Source organism: Gadus chalcogrammus, chromosome 9 (genome assembly GCF_026213295.1).
Source record: "Gadus chalcogrammus isolate NIFS_2021 chromosome 9, NIFS_Gcha_1.0, whole genome shotgun sequence".
In the NCBI taxonomy this organism is placed as follows: Eukaryota; Metazoa; Chordata; class Actinopteri; order Gadiformes; family Gadidae; genus Gadus; species Gadus chalcogrammus.
In genome coordinates, this window is record NC_079420.1 from 10,442,981 (window position 1) to 10,463,560 (window position 20,580).

General features: G+C 48.0%; 2 protein-coding genes across 9 annotated transcripts in view; both read left to right on the top strand.

The window, feature by feature from the left end:
- The window catches only part of LOC130388592 (CUGBP Elav-like family member 2), a 31,338-nt gene extending 24,319 nt beyond the window's left edge, over nucleotides 1-7,019 (top strand). For 3 of the 8 annotated variants that reach the window (XM_056597972.1, XM_056597970.1, XM_056597971.1), the window contains exons 10-13: nucleotides 630-800; nucleotides 1,853-1,996; nucleotides 3,046-3,232; nucleotides 4,143-7,019. In XM_056597972.1, the coding sequence (XP_056453947.1) occupies nucleotides 630-800; nucleotides 1,853-1,996; nucleotides 3,046-3,173 (443 nt within the window). In that variant the 3' untranslated portion in view covers nucleotides 3,174-3,232; nucleotides 4,143-7,019. Of the gene's footprint in view, nucleotides 1-447; nucleotides 481-629; nucleotides 810-1,852; nucleotides 1,997-3,045; nucleotides 3,233-4,142 lie in introns of all 8 variants that reach the window. The other 5 variants (XM_056597964.1, XM_056597966.1, XM_056597968.1 and 2 more) reach the window with 3 other exon arrangements.
- Nucleotides 7,020-8,846: 1,827 nt separating this feature from the next.
- dhtkd1 (dehydrogenase E1 and transketolase domain containing 1) lies at nucleotides 8,847-20,333 on the top strand. The gene is made up of 17 exons (XM_056598757.1): nucleotides 8,847-9,473; nucleotides 9,879-10,031; nucleotides 10,553-10,764; nucleotides 11,168-11,362; nucleotides 12,621-12,890; nucleotides 13,480-13,651; nucleotides 14,112-14,310; nucleotides 14,489-14,801; nucleotides 15,023-15,107; nucleotides 15,305-15,444; nucleotides 15,906-16,056; nucleotides 16,437-16,543; nucleotides 16,785-16,949; nucleotides 17,158-17,240; nucleotides 17,803-17,969; nucleotides 18,706-18,791; nucleotides 19,606-20,333. The coding sequence occupies exons 1-17, from the start codon at nucleotides 9,296-9,298 to the stop codon at nucleotides 19,705-19,707; spliced, it is 2,778 nt and encodes a 925-aa protein (XP_056454732.1). The 5' UTR covers nucleotides 8,847-9,295; the 3' UTR covers nucleotides 19,708-20,333.
- The last annotated feature ends 247 nt before the right edge of the window (nucleotides 20,334-20,580 follow it).

The window sequence follows — 20,580 nt, forward strand, 5'->3', positions numbered from 1 at the left end:
GTCTTTATGCGGGTCTGTGTCCAGGTATGGGGACATTAATGCGGGTGTGTCCAGGTATGGGGGTATTAATGCTGGTCTGTTCAGGTATGGGGGTATTAATGTGGGTGTGTCCAGGTATGGGGGTATTAATGCGGGTCTGTCCAGGTATGGGGACATTAATGCGGGTGTGTCCAGGTATGGGGGCATTAATGCTGGTCTGTGTCCAGGTATGGGGGCATTAATACGGGTGTGTCCAGGTATGGGGGTATTAATGCGGGTCTGTTCAGGTATGGGGGTATTAATGCTGGTCTGTGTCCAGGTAAGGGGGTATTAATGCTGGTCTGTTCAGGTATGGGGGTATCAATGCTGGTCTGTGTCCAGGTATGGGGGTATTAATGTGTGTGTCAATGTTTGGGGGCTCTGAACGGGTGTCTTAATCTTAATGTGTGTGTGTGTGTGTGTCCTCAGGTATGGGTGCCATGAACAGAGGTCTTAATGCAGGTGTGTGTGTGTCCAGCTATGGGGGGTCTTAATGCAAGTGTGTGTGTCCGGTTAGGGGGGGGGGGTCTTGATTTAAGTGTTTCTTCATCTCTCCAGGTATGCGGGTCTCAAGAACGGGGGTCTTTATCTTAATGTGTGTGTCTCCCCAGGTATGGGCGCCCTGAACGGGGGGCTGGCGGCCTCCATGGCCAACGGCTCGGCCTCCATGGACGCGCTGACGCAGGCGTACTCGGGCATGCAGCAGTACACGGCCTCCGCCCTGCCCTCGCTCTACAGCCAGAGCCTGCTGCAGCAGAGCGCGGCCGGCAGCCAGAAGGAAGGTGTGTGTGGTAGGATAATGCATTTAATACATCCCTTTATAATCACCGCCACGAATGAATGCATGTTTAGATGTGTTAGTGATAAAGATGTTTAGATATGTAAATGATAAAAAGATATTGCTAATTGAAAATGTGTTGTTTTTTTGGGGGTTGATTTGATAGTTAATACGATGGTACTTAAAGGATTTGGCCGGTGGGTTGACCCAAGGGGTTAATCGGCGACGTTGTCTGTGTTCGAGATGTGAGTCAGCCATCTTGTCAGTTACAACTGACCCCCTGTGTGACTGAGGCAGGAGGGCTTCGTTAAAGGTCCGACTGCTCTCCTCTCTGGTCCCTGAGCAGACAGTGGAACACGTACCCAGACCTGAGGGTTGTTAGATAAAGCTCCCTACAGGAGAGGCTCTCTTGGCTGCTCAGATCCTACTGGTGTTGGAGCGGACACAGCCAGCCTAGGGAGCGGCTGAACATTCGTACATGTTCAGCCGAAACATAACAATCTAATTGTGTATTTACATATTATAATTGATATAGATATTACATGTAGAATAGTTGTTGATTGTTGAATGTGTTTTGATTGTTGAATGTGTTTTGATTGTTGAATGTGTTTTTTTTACATTTGTTTAACTTTCCAGTGAGATGCTAGATTGGTAGTCCACTACTGTACAGTTTGATAAAACATGCTTTAATAGTACCATGAGATATTATGATTCTAGCACCGATACAATCTGTATCGCGTATCTGTGAATAGTATATTCTTTAAAAATTGCTACCTTTTGTTGCTACCTTTAGTAGGTTTATTTTGTGTTCTTATTTTATTTATACTTTAATTTATACTAAGTTTAATTTATAATTCTATAGGTATGAAATGTATGCTCGGGTTTTATAGGCCAGTTGTGTCTACCATGTTTTCACATGAAAGTGGCAGAACAAATAATATAAATGAATGCTCAAGTATTTAGCTGAGCTCTCTGGCCCAGTGTGTGGGCCTGCCGGGAAGCATCTCGTCTCTCATTCGTGTCTCGGGGCCCTGTGCTTCCCTCCCCGCTCTGTAGGACCGGAGGGGGCCAACCTGTTCATCTACCACCTGCCCCAGGAGTTCGGGGACCAGGACATCCTGCAGATGTTCATGCCTTTCGGGAACGTGGTCTCTGCCAAAGTCTTCATCGACAAACAGACCAACCTGAGCAAGTGCTTCGGTAGGTCCCCCCCCCCCCTCCTCTGAGCTCTCTCGTCCTTCCTTGAAACGGACCCAGTGGACTCTTACGTAACGTCCAGACCTGGTGAACAAGTTCACCTTCTACTTTAAATCATTTACATTCAGGGATTTCAGCAGAAGCTTTTATCCAAAGCGACTTACAATAAGTACATTGGTCAGAAGAAAGACGAACCATAATACATCACTGTTGGTACAGTAACTGTTGGTACATAGGACCAAATGCCAAGCAATAACAATCACTAGGTTAACCCATTCCCCGTATACAACAGAGATGGCTAGGATAAGATGCTTCACCATGCTAAGGACTGTTTTAAGTTTCAGGACGTACGACATTCGAGTTGGAACCACCGTTAAATAGGGGTGGGAATCTCTTGGCAACTCGCGATTCGATTACGATTATGAGGTCAACGATTGGATTCCATAACGATTATCGATGCCTCTCGATGGAAAAAAAAATTTAGATTTCAATGCGTGATTTTTATATATATATATATATATATATATATATATATATATATATATATATATATATATATATATATATATATATATATATATATATATATATATATGAAAATCACGCATTGAAATGTACAATTTTTTTATCATTAAAGACTTCAACAGATGAATTAACTTATCTAATATTTTATTAGAGAAAAAGCTTTTGTCACAAATATGACTTTCTATGAACAATGCAATAATCAATGCAAGTAAAAAAAAATAGGTTTCAGTTTTCTTTTCTTTCTAATCTTGACAAATCAGATTGGCCAATACACACTGAAGATAAGTTAAATCATTTTAAAATTACTAAAATTATCCCTCTCTGGCGAACAGAAAGTTGCAGCAGGCGAATAAATTATTATTATTTTTTTTTATTCCGATTATTAATTTATCTCGGACGGAATCTTTCTAGAGAGAATCGTGATGCATCGAAGAATCGATTATTTTTCCCAACCCTAGCGTTGAACCCGGTAGAGCACAACGACTTTATAAAGAGCGTAACACGCCTCCCTCCTCTTCCTCCTACAGGCTTCGTCAGCTACGACAACCCTGTGTCCGCGCAGGCCGCCATCCAGGCCATGAACGGCTTCCAGATCGGCATGAAGAGGCTGAAGGTTCAACTGAAGCGCTCCAAGAACGACAGCAAGCCCTACTGATCCCCCCCCTCCCCCTTTACCAACCCCCCCGCCCCTGCTTCCCCGTTAGCACTGCTAGGGTAAGTGCACCGACCACCCGGGCCCCCAGCGGCAGAGGCAGCGAGGCGGACGGGGGGGGAGGGGGGCGGGCTCGTCTTTCTAAGTCTATTCTACTTTCTTTTTTTTATGGTTGCCAATTCCCATGTGCCATTTTTGAAACGGTACCTTGTACAACATTGAGTTCCTCCATGTGTTTCTTTATTTTTTGGATTGTTTCTCAAAGTGTTTTAATTTAAGTGGATATTTATGACGGTCGCTGGTTTTTCAAAAGGCACGCGTTTGTGTCTTTTTTTTTTGTAGTTTTAAAAGATTTACAGTTTTGACATTTTATTGCCATCACATTTCATCGCCTGCAGGGGGCGCTAGAGGGAAGGCGTGGCCCCAGTGTTTAGCCTCCCTGTGTGTGGAAACCCCGTCATTGCTACCACCTTAGCTCGTTAGCCCAGCTCTGCTCTTGTCTGTCTCGCTAATGTCTCTGTAGCCACGCCCTGTTCAGTTAGGCCGCCTCCTCTTCCTTACAATTTCTTCCAATCATTCCACACACACACACACACACACAGACACAGACACAGACACAGACACACACACACACACGGAGGGCGGGTCCAGGCTGATCTCTTGGGTGCCAACGATATTATTTGCATGGGGAGGGGAGAGGGGGGGGCTTCTATCATATGCGTTGGTGTTTTCGCTTCTTTTGAATATCCGTGTTGTCTGTTCGTCAAAGGGCTGAGGTCACGGTGGGACACCCGACTCCTCCCTGTCGTCTGTTTGTAAGCTGTGAGTCATTGCTCTATGGTTCCTGTGCTGTGGCCCTAACTTCTCTCCCTCTCTGTCTCCTTCCTCTCGCTCTCTCTCTCGCTCTCTCTCTCTCTCTCTCTCTCTGTTCCTTCTGTCGTCTCTATCTTTTATGTTTTTCCTCCCTTTTAGAACAACTCTCCATGCCTGTTTGCCCATCATTAGCCTAGCATGCCTCCATGGTGTTGAACAGCCAAACCCTGGCCTCATCATCCCACCATTGTCTGTGGTGTCTCTCTCTTAAAGCCCGCCGACCAGTACCTGGCCACCCACTGACCCCCTGACCCTATAGCTCAGTCTGATTTCTGCATGTATATTGCATTTCTTTTTGTTTTTTCTTAAAAATGTGACGGGTGGTAGGGTGATGAAGAAAATCAATGTGAAAACGTACCTACTCTCAATTCATTTAAGAGATTTCTTTTTTGTAAATGTTTAAAAGCCTGTGGGATTTCGTTATTTTTTTCTTTTTCTTTTTTGTTTTAAGAAATTAGCTTGGTTTTGATGTTGCTTTCAGTTTACCTCTCAGTAAAGTTAACTTGAAAGTTGAATACAGGGACTGGCACGAAGCTGTGCCATTTGGTGCCATTAGCAATATGTTGGCTTCTAAAACGAATGACCACTTTCCAACCCTTTGGAAGGTCAGACAGGGGCCCTCAGTGCTCTTTGATGGTTTCTAAATTTTGCGGGCAGTGTAAAGATTTCCACTAAGGCTGTTAAGATAAAATGTAATTTTTTTTTTTTTTTGCTTTACATTTATTAAAAGAAAATCCAGTGCATTTGCTTTCTCCTCTTTCAGAGCTATCGATGGCACAATAAAAAGGTCCATTTGCTCTGGCGGGAGAAATGGCGACCTACACATGAGTCAACTTTTTTAGAACTGATTCACAAATAGACAATCTGTGGTTTAAATGCACACTTAGATTACCTATATTTTATACCATTGAATCTAGAGAAGTTTAACTAACAGGAACCCAGACCAACGCGGGTTTCTGTCATCCGTGACCGCGTTCTTCAGTTCATGAAGTTTTTAAAGAGGACGAAATTAGTTTGCTCGAATCCAAACAGCCTTCTGAGTGTCGTTTCTTAGTAGAGCAACGCTCGAGTTTGGGTGACAAAAGAATCCTCTGCATTCATTTTCTATTTCGCCCTCTTAGGGGGGGGGAAATAACTTATACTTGGTATGGAAGGGTCCCAACTCAAACATGTCGTTTTTTTTTCCCCATTCATTAAAAAAAGGTCACATTTTGTGTAAAATTTCTGTGGTACGTCTTGACAAGTTTCGGTGAATATCCTTGTTCATTTCATTTTTAATTGATGTTACCTTTTTTGATTTGGTGTGGATGTTTCACATTTAAAGATGATTTAATATGTAATAACAGATGCCAGACATATTTTACAAGTGCCCATGTATCATTGTTTATTCTTTCTTCGTAATTTCTCGTGATGGTACCCAAATTTAACTCTCACCGTAACACGACACGTTCACACACACATTGCTGGATAGACGCAGTACGCTTTATAACGCACCACCACCCATGGGAGCCCCTGAACCACGCCTCAGACACGAGGCCCCCCCCGCGGCCCTCTGCACATTTTTATATAAACACGCCCGACGTTGTCCGTTCTAAAGTGGCACGCTCTTTACGTTAATTCAGTTTGGTTTTCCCGGCAGCAGCAGCACCCAGAGTCAAAGAATCGCACCACGGTCACCGGAACACTTTGGTTCACGAATGCATTCCATTTTAACACAAGGTTTACAAAGTAAAAGTCTTTATTAGGGTAGACGTGTCGGGCTGACCCTGGTAATTACAGCTGCACCACAATCGCCCACGAAGGGTTTCCAAATACCGCGAGCACCCCGGCCGCCGCGGCACTAGGAGAAAACAATTGTCGACTCAGGGTTTTTCTGTGTGTACCGATGTCACACCGATGGGATTAAAATACTAAATGCACAATTGTAATCATCTGACACGTTCTTCTGTTCTATCGTTTTTTCTTTTCTTAGTTATTTAAAAATGATCCAAGATGGTACCAACATTTTTAATGTTTTTTCGTTCGGAGCATCGCCAGAGTTAAGCACAAACATGGGAGAATCTTCCATTTCACTGTCGTATGGGCGGTGTGTCCCAGTTAAAAAAAATACAACGGTACCACGGATTTCACTTTTGAATATGGGTTTGTGCTTTTTGCAGCGTGGTTTTCTATCCAAATGCAATACAATACTCAAAGTGCCATATGTGTCTAAAAACTGCCTACACATTCTATTAGGCCTTGGTTGGAGAGTTCGCAGTTTGACTTCTGAAGTCTGTTTATGCCAGTGTTATGAAGACTTGGTCCCAAGCTTGTGTTTTTGAGTTATTGATAAATGTGTATTGTGATGTACTACCCTTTTTTTTTGAATGATTTTTGGTCAAAACGTATGTACATTCACAATAAACTACCCTAAACGTCTAACTGTCAAACCTTGTTGTGGGTGTAAAGAAAAGACAAAAAAACATTGTGCTGTTAACACTTCACCAAGCGGCCACTGAACCAAAGCCGCCCTCGTTGAGACGTAAAGAGGGTTTGGTTGGGTGGTCTGCGCTGGTGAAGTGCTGCCAGTACTGATACATGAACACAGTGTATTTACCACATCGTAAAGGTCAAAGGTCGAGACTCTTCAGGGGCTTCCATTGCAAACTGTCATCTCTGGACCCTTCCACCCACGTTGTGTTCCTGTCTTCATTCAAAGTGCTTTTCTTTCTATAGTAGTACAGTAGGTTTGCATCTATCGATATTGTCTGGTCCAAGGAAGTAAAAAAACAAAACAAAAAAAACTAGCTTGCCCTGTTTAATTTCTTTTGTTCCGATATAGTCGTTAGGATTCTCATGGTTCACCAACAAGTTTCATAGGTGTTGTCTTGATAAAAGCCAAAAAGTGGGTGCATCTTGATGTGATCTGTACACATAAACTTTGTTTTATCAACTTTTTTTCAAATGGCTCGATTAAAGAAAAAAGAAAAAAACAAACACAAAAAAGAAAAAAACACGACAAAATGACAAATAGGATTTCCAATTTCTAATACTGGTTGTTCATATGTATTTTGTACCAGTGAAGCTTTTTATATTGGAAATTAAAGGAAAAAAAACTATCTTGGAAAAAAATGTGTCTGGCCTCTGACTGTGGCCCTGAGACCTGGCCTGGGGGTCGCCATGGTGATCAAGATATTAATACACTATTCATTTCTCATGTTGGGGGTGGGGGGTAGGATGCTCTTAATCGTGGTAAGTTTCATGTTAGTATCGTGCTGTCCCACATGATTTAGCATTCAGCAGCAGGATTTAGTAAACTTGTGTTTAGTAAACTAATTGTCTTAGTTTGATTAGCAGGTAAACTATCTGTTTAAGTTTGGGCTTTTGCTTTTGAACCTGTCGTTTCTGTTCCTTCCCATATCGGAGTGTGTAGAAAGACTCAATGTTTTTTTGGTCAGTGTTAGTTCATGTGTGGTGTGTTTCTTTCTGCCTCTGTCTCAAATTAAACCATTTCCCCTAATATTGGATGTGTCTTTGTGTGTTGTGTGGTCCCGTTGTCCAGTGTTGTAAAGACATTTACAATCCTCCCCAGTGTGTCCTGTCTCCCTAACCTGTTTCTATCCATCGTGCTTCTTTGATTTGATTTGTTTGAGTGACGGCAGGCTTGGGTAATAATGGGTAGGCATCATTAAGAGGTCCTCCAGGGACGAGATGAGGGAGGGAGGGGGGGTCTGGTCCATGTTCTCTAAAGGATCTGTTGGGTCCACCAAGATCACCGCAGAGGGTAACAAAATATAATCAAGACCGCACACTAACACTTCACACGGTATTGCATTGCCACAAGTTTAATTAGTTTCCATATTTTATGAGGAACTGGTTTACAGATTGGCATTGAATTGGGTTTAATTATTCAACCACCTTCACAAAGATTTATTTGTCAGAGCCTTATGCCTTCTCCTGTGCATTATGGCCTGAAGAGAAAGATAGGTGAATGCCGATTTAAAAAAAAAAAAAAAAAAACGATCAGTATACTAGCCTAAAGTTAAAGCATTAATGGACCAATGTGGACAGCCTCTTCTTTTCAGCCCTGGACATAAGCTGCAATGAACCATCTAGTGATGGACGACTTCCTTTTAATATGTAGACAATCGTAGAAGACTAAACATTACTTTGTATCAGTGTTGTGCACGTACAGATTTGGACGGTACGTCTTCATTCAAATTGTGCCCTCCGGGTCGAGGAAACAAGTCCGAACTTCATCGGCAAAGGATTTAAAAACACATCGTAGGTATGGAAGCATCCAGTCATACAACCAGTCTAGGGAAAATAACTTAACTTAATGACGATCATCACAAAAAGGGCAAGGCCAGGGGAGCCAACGGCTGCGGAGTTCCTCCTGCCAAGTCGAACTGACCGCATTTTGTAAAGGTTTTTGGCTTTCTGCATAATGGGGGGGGGGTCAGGGGTCACAGCCTTGGCTGAGCGCACTTGTTGCGTCACGGCTCCAATTTGGTCTACAATATGAACTCGCGTCGATCCAGACTTTATTCTGCGACCATTGTCTCCAGGTCGTGTGGGTCCAGATCAGAAGGATCAATAATCAATCATTAGTTGAGGACAGAAAGTAAGACTTGAAGATTCCCAACGTGACGAGAGCTTCCTCCTCTCAGCCAATGAGCTTGGGTTTCTCCGGCGCCTCCCATCTAGTGTGTGTGTGTGTGTTTTTATAATGTTCCTGCAAGACCGAAGGCTGCAGCTTCAGGGCCGCCGCCCTAGGACCGCATTTCTAGGACCCTCACGACAGAGAGTTAATGTTTCCTAAGGAAAATATTAACCTTTACCTTTTTTTTAAGGTCAAGGTCTACATCAATAAATGTATAATCTCCTACGGTTAATTTTAATTCATAGGTTATATATGGTCACGTTCAGATATAAGAGATGGTTAAGTTTAGGTATTGGGTTACAGATGGTTAAGTTTAGGCTGAGGTATGTTTGGAGGTATGGTTAACTTTAATACATATGTCAGTTGAGTTTAATCCATGGACCTATTAAAAACGGTTTGATCACGTTTTCAAGAATTATTGCGTTATTATCTGATGATTCGCCTGCCTTGGCAAAACAAACTCGTGTCACGAGGGTCCTAGAACTGCGGTCCTGTAGCTGCAGGCTCCGGTTTCACAGGACCGCACGCCACACCTCTCCAGTATGGCCGCCGTCCTGTAGTGTGCGCCGGGGATCACAGACACCGGGAACCGTAGCTCCGATTGTGAACCATGTCTGCGCTACTTTTACTGAAGAACCTGCCATGCATGAGGAGGTCCTACCTGAGCGTCGGCCGGCAGTCGGTCGGACTTTATTACCACACTGATAAGGGGGTCTACGGCTACCGGCCCAGACGACTGGCCCAGGACGCGGAGCTTGAGAGGGGTCCGGGGTCTGCTCTGAACCAAGGTCAGTGAGGCATCGCTTTATGATAGGGGCCCCTCAACTCGGGATAAAGTTCATTAAAGACATGACATCCTCTCTTTCTCGGATGGCTATGGGCTCTCCAGTGACAGTATGTGTTGTTATTCATCTTATACCAAATGTTTCCTAATCAGAACCAGTCATTTAAAAACTAAATTGGGGTGTTGTCGTGGTAACTATTGTGGAATGAGGCCATCAGCAGTAGGCTAATTACACTACATTACATCCCACACTATAGCAGTGTAGTGTGTGCAGTTTGTTGACCCATCAAGGTAACCGGGCCACCATCATCCCACCAATCAATGCTTTGAGTGTGTGTTTAGATGTCTGACATCTTAATAAAACTCTGTCTGTTTGACTTATTTATTGTTCTATATTCTACCCCCTCAGATCATGGTGTGGCCCGACTGGTTGAAGCATATCGAGCACATGGGCACAAAGCAGCTAAAATTAACCCCTTGCTACCCCAGCAGCCCGTGTTAGACAATGTCCCAGAGATAGAGCTGTTGACCAGGACGCTACAAGGACAGGTCAACACCTCAGGTAAACAAAGTCATTACACCTCCTTCTGTTGTTCCTTCACCCATTTTAAAGTACTTTCCAGTTCTATCTTACTTTTATATATTATTATTATTGCATATCATCCTTGAATTTTGTTCTAAATTATGATTTATAATTTATAATAAGCATATGTATCTCTATCAAGGCCTTCCTACATCATACTGTATCTCCCCCTTTAAATTACATCATATATTCCGGTTACAAGCGGTTTGGCTGGTAACCGGAATGTTGCTAGTTCAAGCAAGACTCCTCACCCTGACTGCTCCCAACGAGCTGGCTGTCTCCTTGTGTGGTCGACACCGCCGTCGGTGTGTGAATGTGGGCATGAATGGGTGAAAGGGAGGCAATAATGTAAAGCCCTTTGAGTGGCCACTGGTCAGAAAAGCGCTGTATAAATGTAGTCCATTTACCATTGACAAGATGAATTGTTATGCATATTTGTATTATTATAATATATATATATATATACTGTGTATGTATAATCTATGTCGACCTTCCCTCAGGACTGCGTCACTTTGGGCGGGAGCAGGCCTCGGCGGAGGAGGTGGTCTCCTACCTGGAGGGGGTCTACTGCGGCCCCATCTCCGTGGAGACCAGCCAGCTCAGCACGCTGGAGGAGAGAGAGTGGATGGCCGAGCGCTTTGAGGAGCTCCGGCAGCACACCTTCTCCCCCGAGGAGAGGAGACGGCTGGCCACCATCATGCTACAGTCTCAGGTGAGGCCTGTCACTCAGGTTTGAGTGACAGGTTAAGCGTTTGAATTGAACACTTCTAGCCCGGGCTACGGGATAGCTTACCGCATAGCGCTCTCACAATTGAGACAGCAGATCATCGTGATCACAGATTTCCAAGATGGGTAGATTTCCGATAGTTTACCGTGTTGTGTTCGTTTAACGAAAATATTTCTGTCTTTATGTACAAAATAACATATATATGATTTGAAAGATTGTGAAGAAAGATAAAAGTGATTTAAAAAGGCCCTGAACTGCTGTGTGACTGACGAAGACAGATATGAAGATAATGTAACGGAACAGGACTGTGAAAACTATCTCAATGCGCTAATATCTTCTCCACGTTACAAAGCAATATCACAAACATTACGTCGTCTCCAAATCGCAGGAGTTCGACCATTTCCTGGCCACCAAGTTCGCCACGGTGAAGCGGTACGGCGGCGAGGGGGCAGAGAGCATGATGGGATTCTTCGACGAGCTCTTCCACCAGTCCGCCCACAGCGGGGTGACCGACGTCATCATCGGGATGCCCCACAGGGGGCGTCTGAACCTGCTCACCGGACTGCTGAAGTGCCCCCCCGAGGTCAGACCCCTCACTCTCTCACTCGCACTCTTCCTTAGGCACTCACGCTCTCTCACTCTCTCAACCACTCGTTCATACACTCACTCTCTCACTCACTCCCTCGCAGTGAGTGAGAGGGGTTCAGGGTGAGTGGGAGGAGTTCAGGGTGAGTGAGGCAGTTCAGGGTAAGTGGGAGGAGTTCAGGGTGAGTGGGAGGAGTTCAGGGTGAGTGGGAGGAGTTTAGGGTGAGTGGGAGGGGTTTAGGGTGAGTGGGAGGGGTTTAGGGTGAGTGGGAGGGGTTTGGGAGTGTCGATCGTATGATTAAAGATAAAGATAAAGAATACTTTAATGTCAAAAAATTAATCCTGCGCTGCAGTCACTGCATTACAAACTTGCATCATACCACATAAAATATACACAGAAGTAGACAATACAAACTTCACTGCATCATCCACAACAAAGACAATCTCAAAAAACATAGCTTCAGTTCAGCAGAATGTGCACAACACAGTGGGGGTAAAGGTGTGCAAGAACAGCCATCAGGGCTACAATAGGCTGTATCATAAATCACACATTCATACCAACAGGCCACATATATGCCCTTGCCCATTAAAGAGGCTTCTTTCTCACTCTAAGGAGGGATCCTGAGCCTAGGGAGGCGTCCAGCTCACACAGGAGGCCATTCATCATGTGTCAATTCTAGAGATGCGAGCGGTCAAGATGTTCGAGAGACCCAGACGCTCAAGGCCACAAAAACAAGTGTAATTCCCGCACATAGCCACAAACCAAGTTGCAAGGCCAACACATGGCCACAAAAGAGCAGCATAGAGACACACGCGGGTATCCAGGAGGCGGGAGTTCAGCACCATGCTTAGCCAATCAGAGCATATAACTGAGTCCACGCCTGCCCAGTAGATAAGTCACAACACATAGCCCAGGGGGCCAGTACGCTCCAGGTAACGCATCCTTCAGAATGCCCTACTAAGTGTATCTCCACACGTGTCTATACAATTCCCCTCCTTTTGCTTCATAGAGACTAGTCCAAACCTTCACCAGATAAAGTGAGTTAAAGCGATCCTGACTCGGCAGACTTTTTCCAAAAAGAACACAGCGCGGCTAAGCACAATAGATAAAATATATACTAGGTAACACAGTCATTTGTTACTGATTCATGTAAACACAAAGAGAGGTGCAGGCATCACTCCCCCCCCCTTTAACCAAAACCAACGTTTCCTCACATTTCCGCGGCAAAGCTAACATCGAACCTCTCTCTCGGCAGCTGATGTTCCGAAAGATGCGGGGCCTGAGCGAGTTCCCCGAGGGCTCGCCCTCCATCGGCGACGTGCTGTCCCACCTGACCTCGTCGGTGCACCTGGAGCTGGGTGCGGCCCGGCCGCTGCACGTCACCATGCTGCCCAACCCCTCCCACCTGGAGGCCGTCAACCCCGTGACGCAGGGCAAGGCCCGGGCGCGGCAGCAGCTCCGCGGGGAGGGCGACTACTCCCTGGAGGACGGGGCCCGCCCGGGGGACCGTGTCATCTGCCTGCAGGTACGGCCTACCGCTAGCCCCCCCCCCTCCCCCCGGCTAGCCGCGGCTACGTGATAGCACGCTGGGAAATATTTTATCACGATGATCTGCTGATTGCCTTCGAGACTGTTTTTCTTTGTGTTTGTTTGCCGAAAAAAATATGTCTCTATTTAAGAAAGATTTGAAAGACGGCTGTTTGTGGAGAAAGATAGAAGTGATGTGCGTGGTTTAAAAGGCCCTGAGCTGCTGTGTGATTGGATAGCCTAGTGGCAACGCGTTGTAGAACCATTAGACGCCTACAGATTGCACCGAGTAATTGCACCGGCAGCAATCGGACTGGAAAGAATCACTACATGTTGCCCATCTATACCCCAGCGTCTGGTGTTTGCCTCGTTAGTTAAGAAATTATAATTAAAATCACCCACAGGATACTGGAGATAAAGTCTATTTTAATTGGTTTATCATTTGGCAAGTTACGAAATGGCTTTAGCCATTTTACCAGCAGCGTATTTTTGAGTTTGGTCTCAAATCAACAAATTAACCCAAGTCAGTGTCTTCAGACCACCTCTCAACCCCTTTAATTCATAAAGTCCTCGTTTCCTTCCCTCAGGTCCATGGCGATGGGTCCTTCCCCGGCCAGGGGATCGTCCCAGAGACCTTCACCATCTCATGCCTCCCCCATTACAGAGTCGGTGGGAGCATCCACCTCATTGTGAACAACCAAGTGGGCTATACCACTCCGTCTGAGCGGGGGAGGTCCTCCCTGTACTGCTCTGATGTTGGTATGGGATTATTATATTATTATGTTACTGGATCTAAACCCACTTTCTTTTGCTTGTTGTCTCCTCCATATGCATTTGATAGATGTACATTAGTTTGATACACACATCCATGTCAAGGTGGATCAGATTTGAATGATTCTTCAACTACTACTACTTAGTAGTATGAGTAGTATGAGTAGTCTTTTAGTCTACGCTTTTCTTCAAAGCGACAGTAGTTAAAAGAAGTATTTTTCTCTTTAGATCATGGTTAAGCATCTCGAGAAGGTCTTGGTAGACTCTGGATTCGGGTCTCGAACCCAGAACCTTTTGGAAGGGAGTCAAACACCTTTATAACCCAACCGTCCTGCCCCTACAGCTAAACTTCTGGCAAATGTACTTATTGTAAGTCGCTTTGGATGACAGTGTCTTCTAAACGCCCTAAATGTTAATGTAACTGACGTCTGTGTTTATCTCCCGGTAGGTAAGATGGTGGACTGCGCGGTGATCCACGTGAACGGCGACTGTGCGGAGGAGGTGCTGCGCGCTACGCGGCTCGCCGTGGAGTACCAGCGGCACTTCAGGAGGGACGTGATCCTGGACCTGCTCTGCTACCGGCAGTGGGGCCACAACGAGCTGGACGAGCCCTCCTTCACCAACCCCTCCATGTACCGCATCATCCGGTCAGTCCGCTGGGGGGCAGGGGGGTGATGTAGAACTGAATGTAGACTGCGGACCACTGACTTAGAACTGCCTGTAGACAGCCGGCCTCTGGGGGGCAGTAAGTAAGTTAACAGTGTTTTAGAGAGTGAGTTAAACTACCCAAAGCTGATGCCCCCCCCCCCCATCCCGGCCCCCCAGCTCCAGGCAGAGCGTCCCGGACTCCTACTCGGACCAGCTGATCTCTGAGGGCCTGATGACGGAGGCGGAGCGGGCGGAGATCAAGTCGGCGCACTACGCCCTGCTCAACGACAAGCTGGCCGCCACGCCGCAGTACAGCCCCGCCCCCTCCAACCTGCAGGGCCGCTGGGGGGGCCTGGAGGAGCCCGGGGCCCGCGTCTCCTCCTGGGACACCGGGGTCCCCGCCCCCCTGCTGCAGTACGTGGGGGCCAAGTCGGTGGAGGTCCCGGAGCACATCGCACTGCACACGCACCTGGGGAAGACCCACGTTCAGGTACCCCCAGTCACCCTTCACCCCTGTGTGTGTGTGTGTGTGTGTGTGTGTGTGTGTGTGTGTGTGTGTGTGTGTGTGTGTGTGTGTGTGTGTGTGTGTGTGTGTGTGTGTGTGTGTGTGTGTGTGTGTGTGTGTGTCGGTCACATGGGTCCAGGGGGGTTATTGTGTTACTGTATCTAAACCACCTCCCCTTGCACGTCTTTCACTTTGTGGTGTTTTAGGCTCGGCTGCAGAAGATCCAGGACGGCACCAAGCTGGACTGGTCCACCGCGGAGGCCATGGCCTTTGGCTCTCTCCTCTGCCAGGGTACGTTACCAGACAGACACACACACACACAGACAGCACACACGCGCACGCACACACACAGACACCACATACACACGTCAGCACACATTGATTTATTAGTTCAGGAGTCAATCAACGAATGAGTGGATTGATTGTTTTGTTGGTAGAGTCCTATGAGTTGTTGTTGTTCGGTTGGTTGTACTGCCGTTCCTCCCCAGGCTTCCACATCCGTATCAGCGGGCAGGACGTGGGCAGAGGGACCTTCAGCCAGAGGCACGCCATGATGGTGTGTCAGGACACCAGCGACATGCACATCCCCCTCAACCACATCAGCCCCCAGCAGACCGGCTTCCTGGAGGTCCAGTACCCACACACATACGCAGACACACACAGAGACAGACACACACACACACGGAAAGACACGCATGCACGCACACAGACAGAGACAGACGCACCCACACAGAGAAAGTCACACACGCACGCACACAGAGACAGACACACACTGCCTCCTCCTGGAGGTCGAGTACACGCACGCACGCACGCACACTGCTTCTTCCTGGAGGTCCAGTACACGCACGGGCACGTGTACACAGAGACAGACAGACAGACAAATGCACGCATGCACGCACATGCATACGGAGACGGACACTTCTTCCTCCTGGAAGTCCAGTATATACAGACTGTTATTAAGGACATAGATCAGGTTGTGTATAAGTGTAGGTGTGTAACAGCCCCCTGTCTGTGTGTGTGTAGGTGTGTAACAGCCCCCTTTGTGTGTGTGTAGGTGTGTAACAGCCCCCTTTGTGTGTGTGTGTGTAGGTGTGTAACAGCCCCCTGTCGGAGGAGGCGGTGCTGGGCTTCGAGTACGGTATGAGCATCGCCCAGCCGCGCCTGCTGCCCATCTGGGAGGCCCAGTTCGGAGACTTCTTCAACGGGGCCCAGATCATCTTCGACACGTTCCTCTCCGGAGGTAAACCAGACCGTCTGCATGGGACAAATAAAACCACACAAGTAAATGGTGAACGGTAAGCAGGCGCTTTTCTAACCAGTGGCCACCCAAAGCACATTCACACACAGCGGCAGAGTCATCCATGCAGGGCCACAGCCAGCTCGTCAGGAGCCGTTAGGGTGAGGGTAGGGTGGGACGTAGCTCTGGACGTAGCTCTGGACGTAGCTCTGGACGTAGCTCTGGACATAGCTCTGAAAGTAGCTCTGGACGTAGCTCTGGACGTAGCTCTGGACGTAGCTCTGGACGTAACCCTGGAAGTAGCTCTGGACGTAGCTCTGGAGGATGCTCTGCTGTGCTCCACCCTGCTGACCCGCTGTGCTCCACCCTTCCCCCCCCCCCAGGCGAGGCCAAGTGGCTGCTGCAGAGCGGGATGGTGATCCTGCTGCCCCACGGCTACGACGGGGCCGGCCCCGAGCACTCCTCCTGTCGCATGGAGCGCTTCCTGCAGGTCTGCTCCACCCGAACACGCCCTGTGACACAGCAGCACCTCCACCCGAACACACCCTGAGACACAGCAGCACCTCCCCCCCACACACACCCTGAGATACAGCACCTCCAGCCCCAACACAACCTTTAAATACAGCGCCACCTCCACCCTCCACCCACCCCTCAGTTAGAGAGGCCCAACGTGGTCCACTCCAACCTCCAGCCCCAGCCTCTCTTACCGGCCCCGCCTTCTCCTCCGTCAGATGTGCAACAGCTCGGAGGAGGGTGTGGACGGGGACGACGTCAACATGGCGGTGGTGCACCCCACCACGCCCGCCCAGTACTTCCACCTGCTGCGCCGCCAGATGGTCCGCAACTTCCGCAAGCCGCTGATCGTGGCGGGCCCCAAGATGCTGCTCCGCTTCTCGGTACGGCGCCGCCGCTAAGAGGCTCGGAAACAGGAGCTAAGGCTAAGAGGATTTAAAACGGCTAATGTGTGTGTGTGTGTGTGTGTGTGTGTGTGTGTGTGTGTGTGTGTGTGTGTGTGTGTGTGTGTGTGTGTGTGTGTGTGTGTGTGTGTGTGTGTGTGTGTGTGTGTGTGTGTGTGTGTGTGTGTCCTTGACCTCCCTCCCCCAGGGGGCGACCTCCAGCCTGGCGGAGCTGGGTCCCGGGACGTCCTTCAGACCCGTGCTGGGCGACGACTCGGCCTCCCCTGAAAGGTACTGAGACCTCAGCATGGCCCCTAGAGCCAGGCTCCTAGAGCCTGGCCCCTAGAGCCTGGCCCCTAGAGCTTGGCCCCTAGAGCTTGGCCCCTAGAGCCTGGCCCCTAGGAGTCTGGCTTCAACAGCCCCTAGAGCTTTGCCACTAGAGCTTGGCCCCTAGAGCTTGGCCCCTAGAGCCTGGCCCCTAGAGCCTGGCCCCTAGATCTTGGCCCCTAGAGCTTGGCCACTAGAGCGTTTAGAGCCTGGCCTCCAGCCTGCTCAGCTACGTACTGTGGGCCCCAGACCTTCCTAACCGTGTCCCTCTGATTTCCAGAACGACTTGTGTGGCTTTAAAGGCTTGAAGTCAACTACAGCAGTGTCACACTGGAATGCGTCCTCTGTGCTGATCTCCGTTTTATCCACTTAACAAAATTGAATTCTGGTCCAAATCAAACCCCCTATTATCTGTCTGATGCATGACATCTCTGTGTCTGATATCGATGGTCTCATGGTCGTCGATGTCCCGTCGTCATGGTAACTCATGTTTAGTAACGTGTCCCGCTGCGTGTGTTCCCGTCAGCGTCCACAAGGTGGTGCTGTGCTCAGGGAAGCACTACTACGCCCTGCTGAAGCAGAGGGAGGCGCTCGGAGCCAATCAGAGCACGGCGCTGGTCCGGGTGGAGGAGCTGTGCCCCTTCCCGCTGGAGGCCCTGCAGACGGAGCTCCAGAGATACACCAACGCCACAGGTGAGAGAGGGAGAGAGAGGGAGAGGGGGAGAGAGAGAGAGAGAGAGAGGGGGAGAGAGAGAGAGAGCGGGAGAAAGAGACAGAGAGCGGGAGAAAGAGAGAGAGAGAGAGAGCGAGAGGGAGAGGGGGAGAGGGGGAGAGAGAGAGACAGAGAGAGAGAGAGAGCGGGAGAAAGAGACAGAGAGAGACATGGAGTGAAATGGAGAGAGAGAGAGGGAGAGAGAGAGAGAGAGAGAGAGAGAGAGAGAGAGAGAGAGAGAGAGGGACAGAGAGAGAGGGACAGAGAGAGAGAGAGAGAGAGAGAGAGAGAGAGAGAGAGAGAGAGAGAGAGAATAAAATCGGATATTTTAATACTTCATTGTATTTGACAGTTGATATATTTGATAAATATAGATTCCACGGTGAGTAGGACAGGCCCATCAGATGTCTCGCCTGGGTTAGGACCGACCAATCAGAAGTCTAGCCTGGGTTAGGTAGCCATGTTCAGTGAGTTGCTGTCTCAGAAGAGGAGGCCCTCTCACTACGGTTTCCTGTTCCTGTTCAGTCTAACGGCGGCACTGTTGCACCGTGGGAAAAAACAGACGTGCAGAACAGATGTTCAGAGCGCCATGTTCACCCTCACTCAGAGAGACGGCGACAGGAAACACCTGACGGATGTAGCAGCAGACGGGTGGTGGGAGTCGGGGGTGGTGCAGCAGAGGGGGTGGTGTTAACGTGAACTGTGATGCTCCCCCAGAGTTCGTGTGGAGCCAGGAGGAGCCTCAGAACATGGGCCCCTGGCCCTTCGTGGCCCCGCGCTTCGAGAGGCAGCTGGCCTGCAAGGTGAGCTCATCTCTGACGTCTGAGGAGATTACATCCACACTTACATTCAGGGCGTTCAACAGACACTTTTATCCAGAGAGACTTACGATAAGTACATGTGTCAGAAGACAGAGAAACAACAATATATCGCTGTCGGTACAGTAAGGATGTTCATAGAAACAAGTGGCAATCACTAACAATCACTAGGTTAACCCATTCCCCGTATACAACAGAGATAGCTAGGATAAGATGCTACGCAATGCTTAGTTTTTCTGGAGCTGCTGTTCAGTATCACATACCCACCATTATTCAGTAGTGTCAGGGTGTAGAGAGACGTTAGGGTATCAAAAATATTAGAAACTGTGTATACGTAAATACATAACAAGGTCGGCATGTGGCTCAGGAGGTAGAGCGGGTTGGCTGCTGACCGGAAGGTTGCTAGTTCGAGTGTCGAGGTGTCCCTGAGCAGGACGCCTCACCCTTGACTGCTCCCGACGAGCTGGCTGTCGCCTTGCATGGCTGACTCCGCCGTCGGTGTGTGAATGTGTGCATGAATGGGTGAATGTTAGGCAGCATTGTAAAGCACTTTGAGTGGCCACCGGTTAGAAAAGCGTAAGATAAATGCAGTCCGTTCACCATTTACCATGATGCATGAATACTTAAAGTTAGAGAAGCATGTAGCATGAGATGCCTGCCATTAGGGGGCGGTATGCTACAATAGTTGCGCTCATCTTTCTAAACGCACTGAATAAATTCAACTTCTGTCGTTTATGTAATCTCATCCCTGCTAATCTTTACTCTCCCTTCCTTTCTGTCCGTCACTCCCTCATCTCAGCTCCGATTGGTCAGCCGGCCGGCTCTCCCCGCCCCCGCGGTGGGCATCGGGGCGATTCACCAGCAGCAGCAGGAAGCCATCCTGACCGCCACCTTCTCCTAGGACGGCCAATCAGGGCACTAGGAACCACCCAACCGCTTGACTGTGAAATACTACTGGAAGGAAGGGGGGGAGGAGGGAGATAGGGTGGGGGGGGGAGAGTTAGGGTGGAGGTGAGAGGGAGAAGTTGAGTATTGTGTCATGTGTGGTTTTTGACCGTTTTGTTTTTCTAATATGTTGCATCACCATGAGGTCAAAGGTCATCAAAGGCTATATCAGTTTGTTGTTTACTGCCATGGAAGACATTTAAAGTGTCTGTGTTCATCTCTCAGCCGGTGGGGGGGGTCTGGTGTTTGAATCCCCCAGTGTTTAGTTGAACACGCTCAACTCATCCATCAGTGCTCTGATCGTCATCTCCAAAGTACTCCTTTGCTTGTCCCACAAGTGTCTCTCTTTAGAACTCGGTCTGAGGCCGATGTCTCTGTGACGGCGTTCTCCCGTACTCCCACATGGGTTCAGACGGATGGCAAACTGCTCTTGAACTGCAAACCGAACATCAGAATGGACCCCATGCCTGTAATCAGACTGTATTTTTAATTGTTCATGGAAGAATGTCAATCATCAGAAAAACAAGGGCTTATACTGTACAAGTTGATCAAATTGTAATATTTTCAAATAAATCTATTTTGATTTTATGTTGCATGGATTTGTGTTAAAAAAACGGGCCTAAATGAACTCTTGCTGACAGTAGAATAACTTTATAATCTCATTGGTGGTCATACACTATAGGGTCAACAATAGAACATAAAACATATTTGTATGACCAGCCTTACATACTCTTATCTCTGTATATAAAGGGGCTCAATGACGACATTACAAGGTGTCAACCAAAACGCTCACCATGGTTTTTATTGGTTTGCTCCCATCACCCTCCCA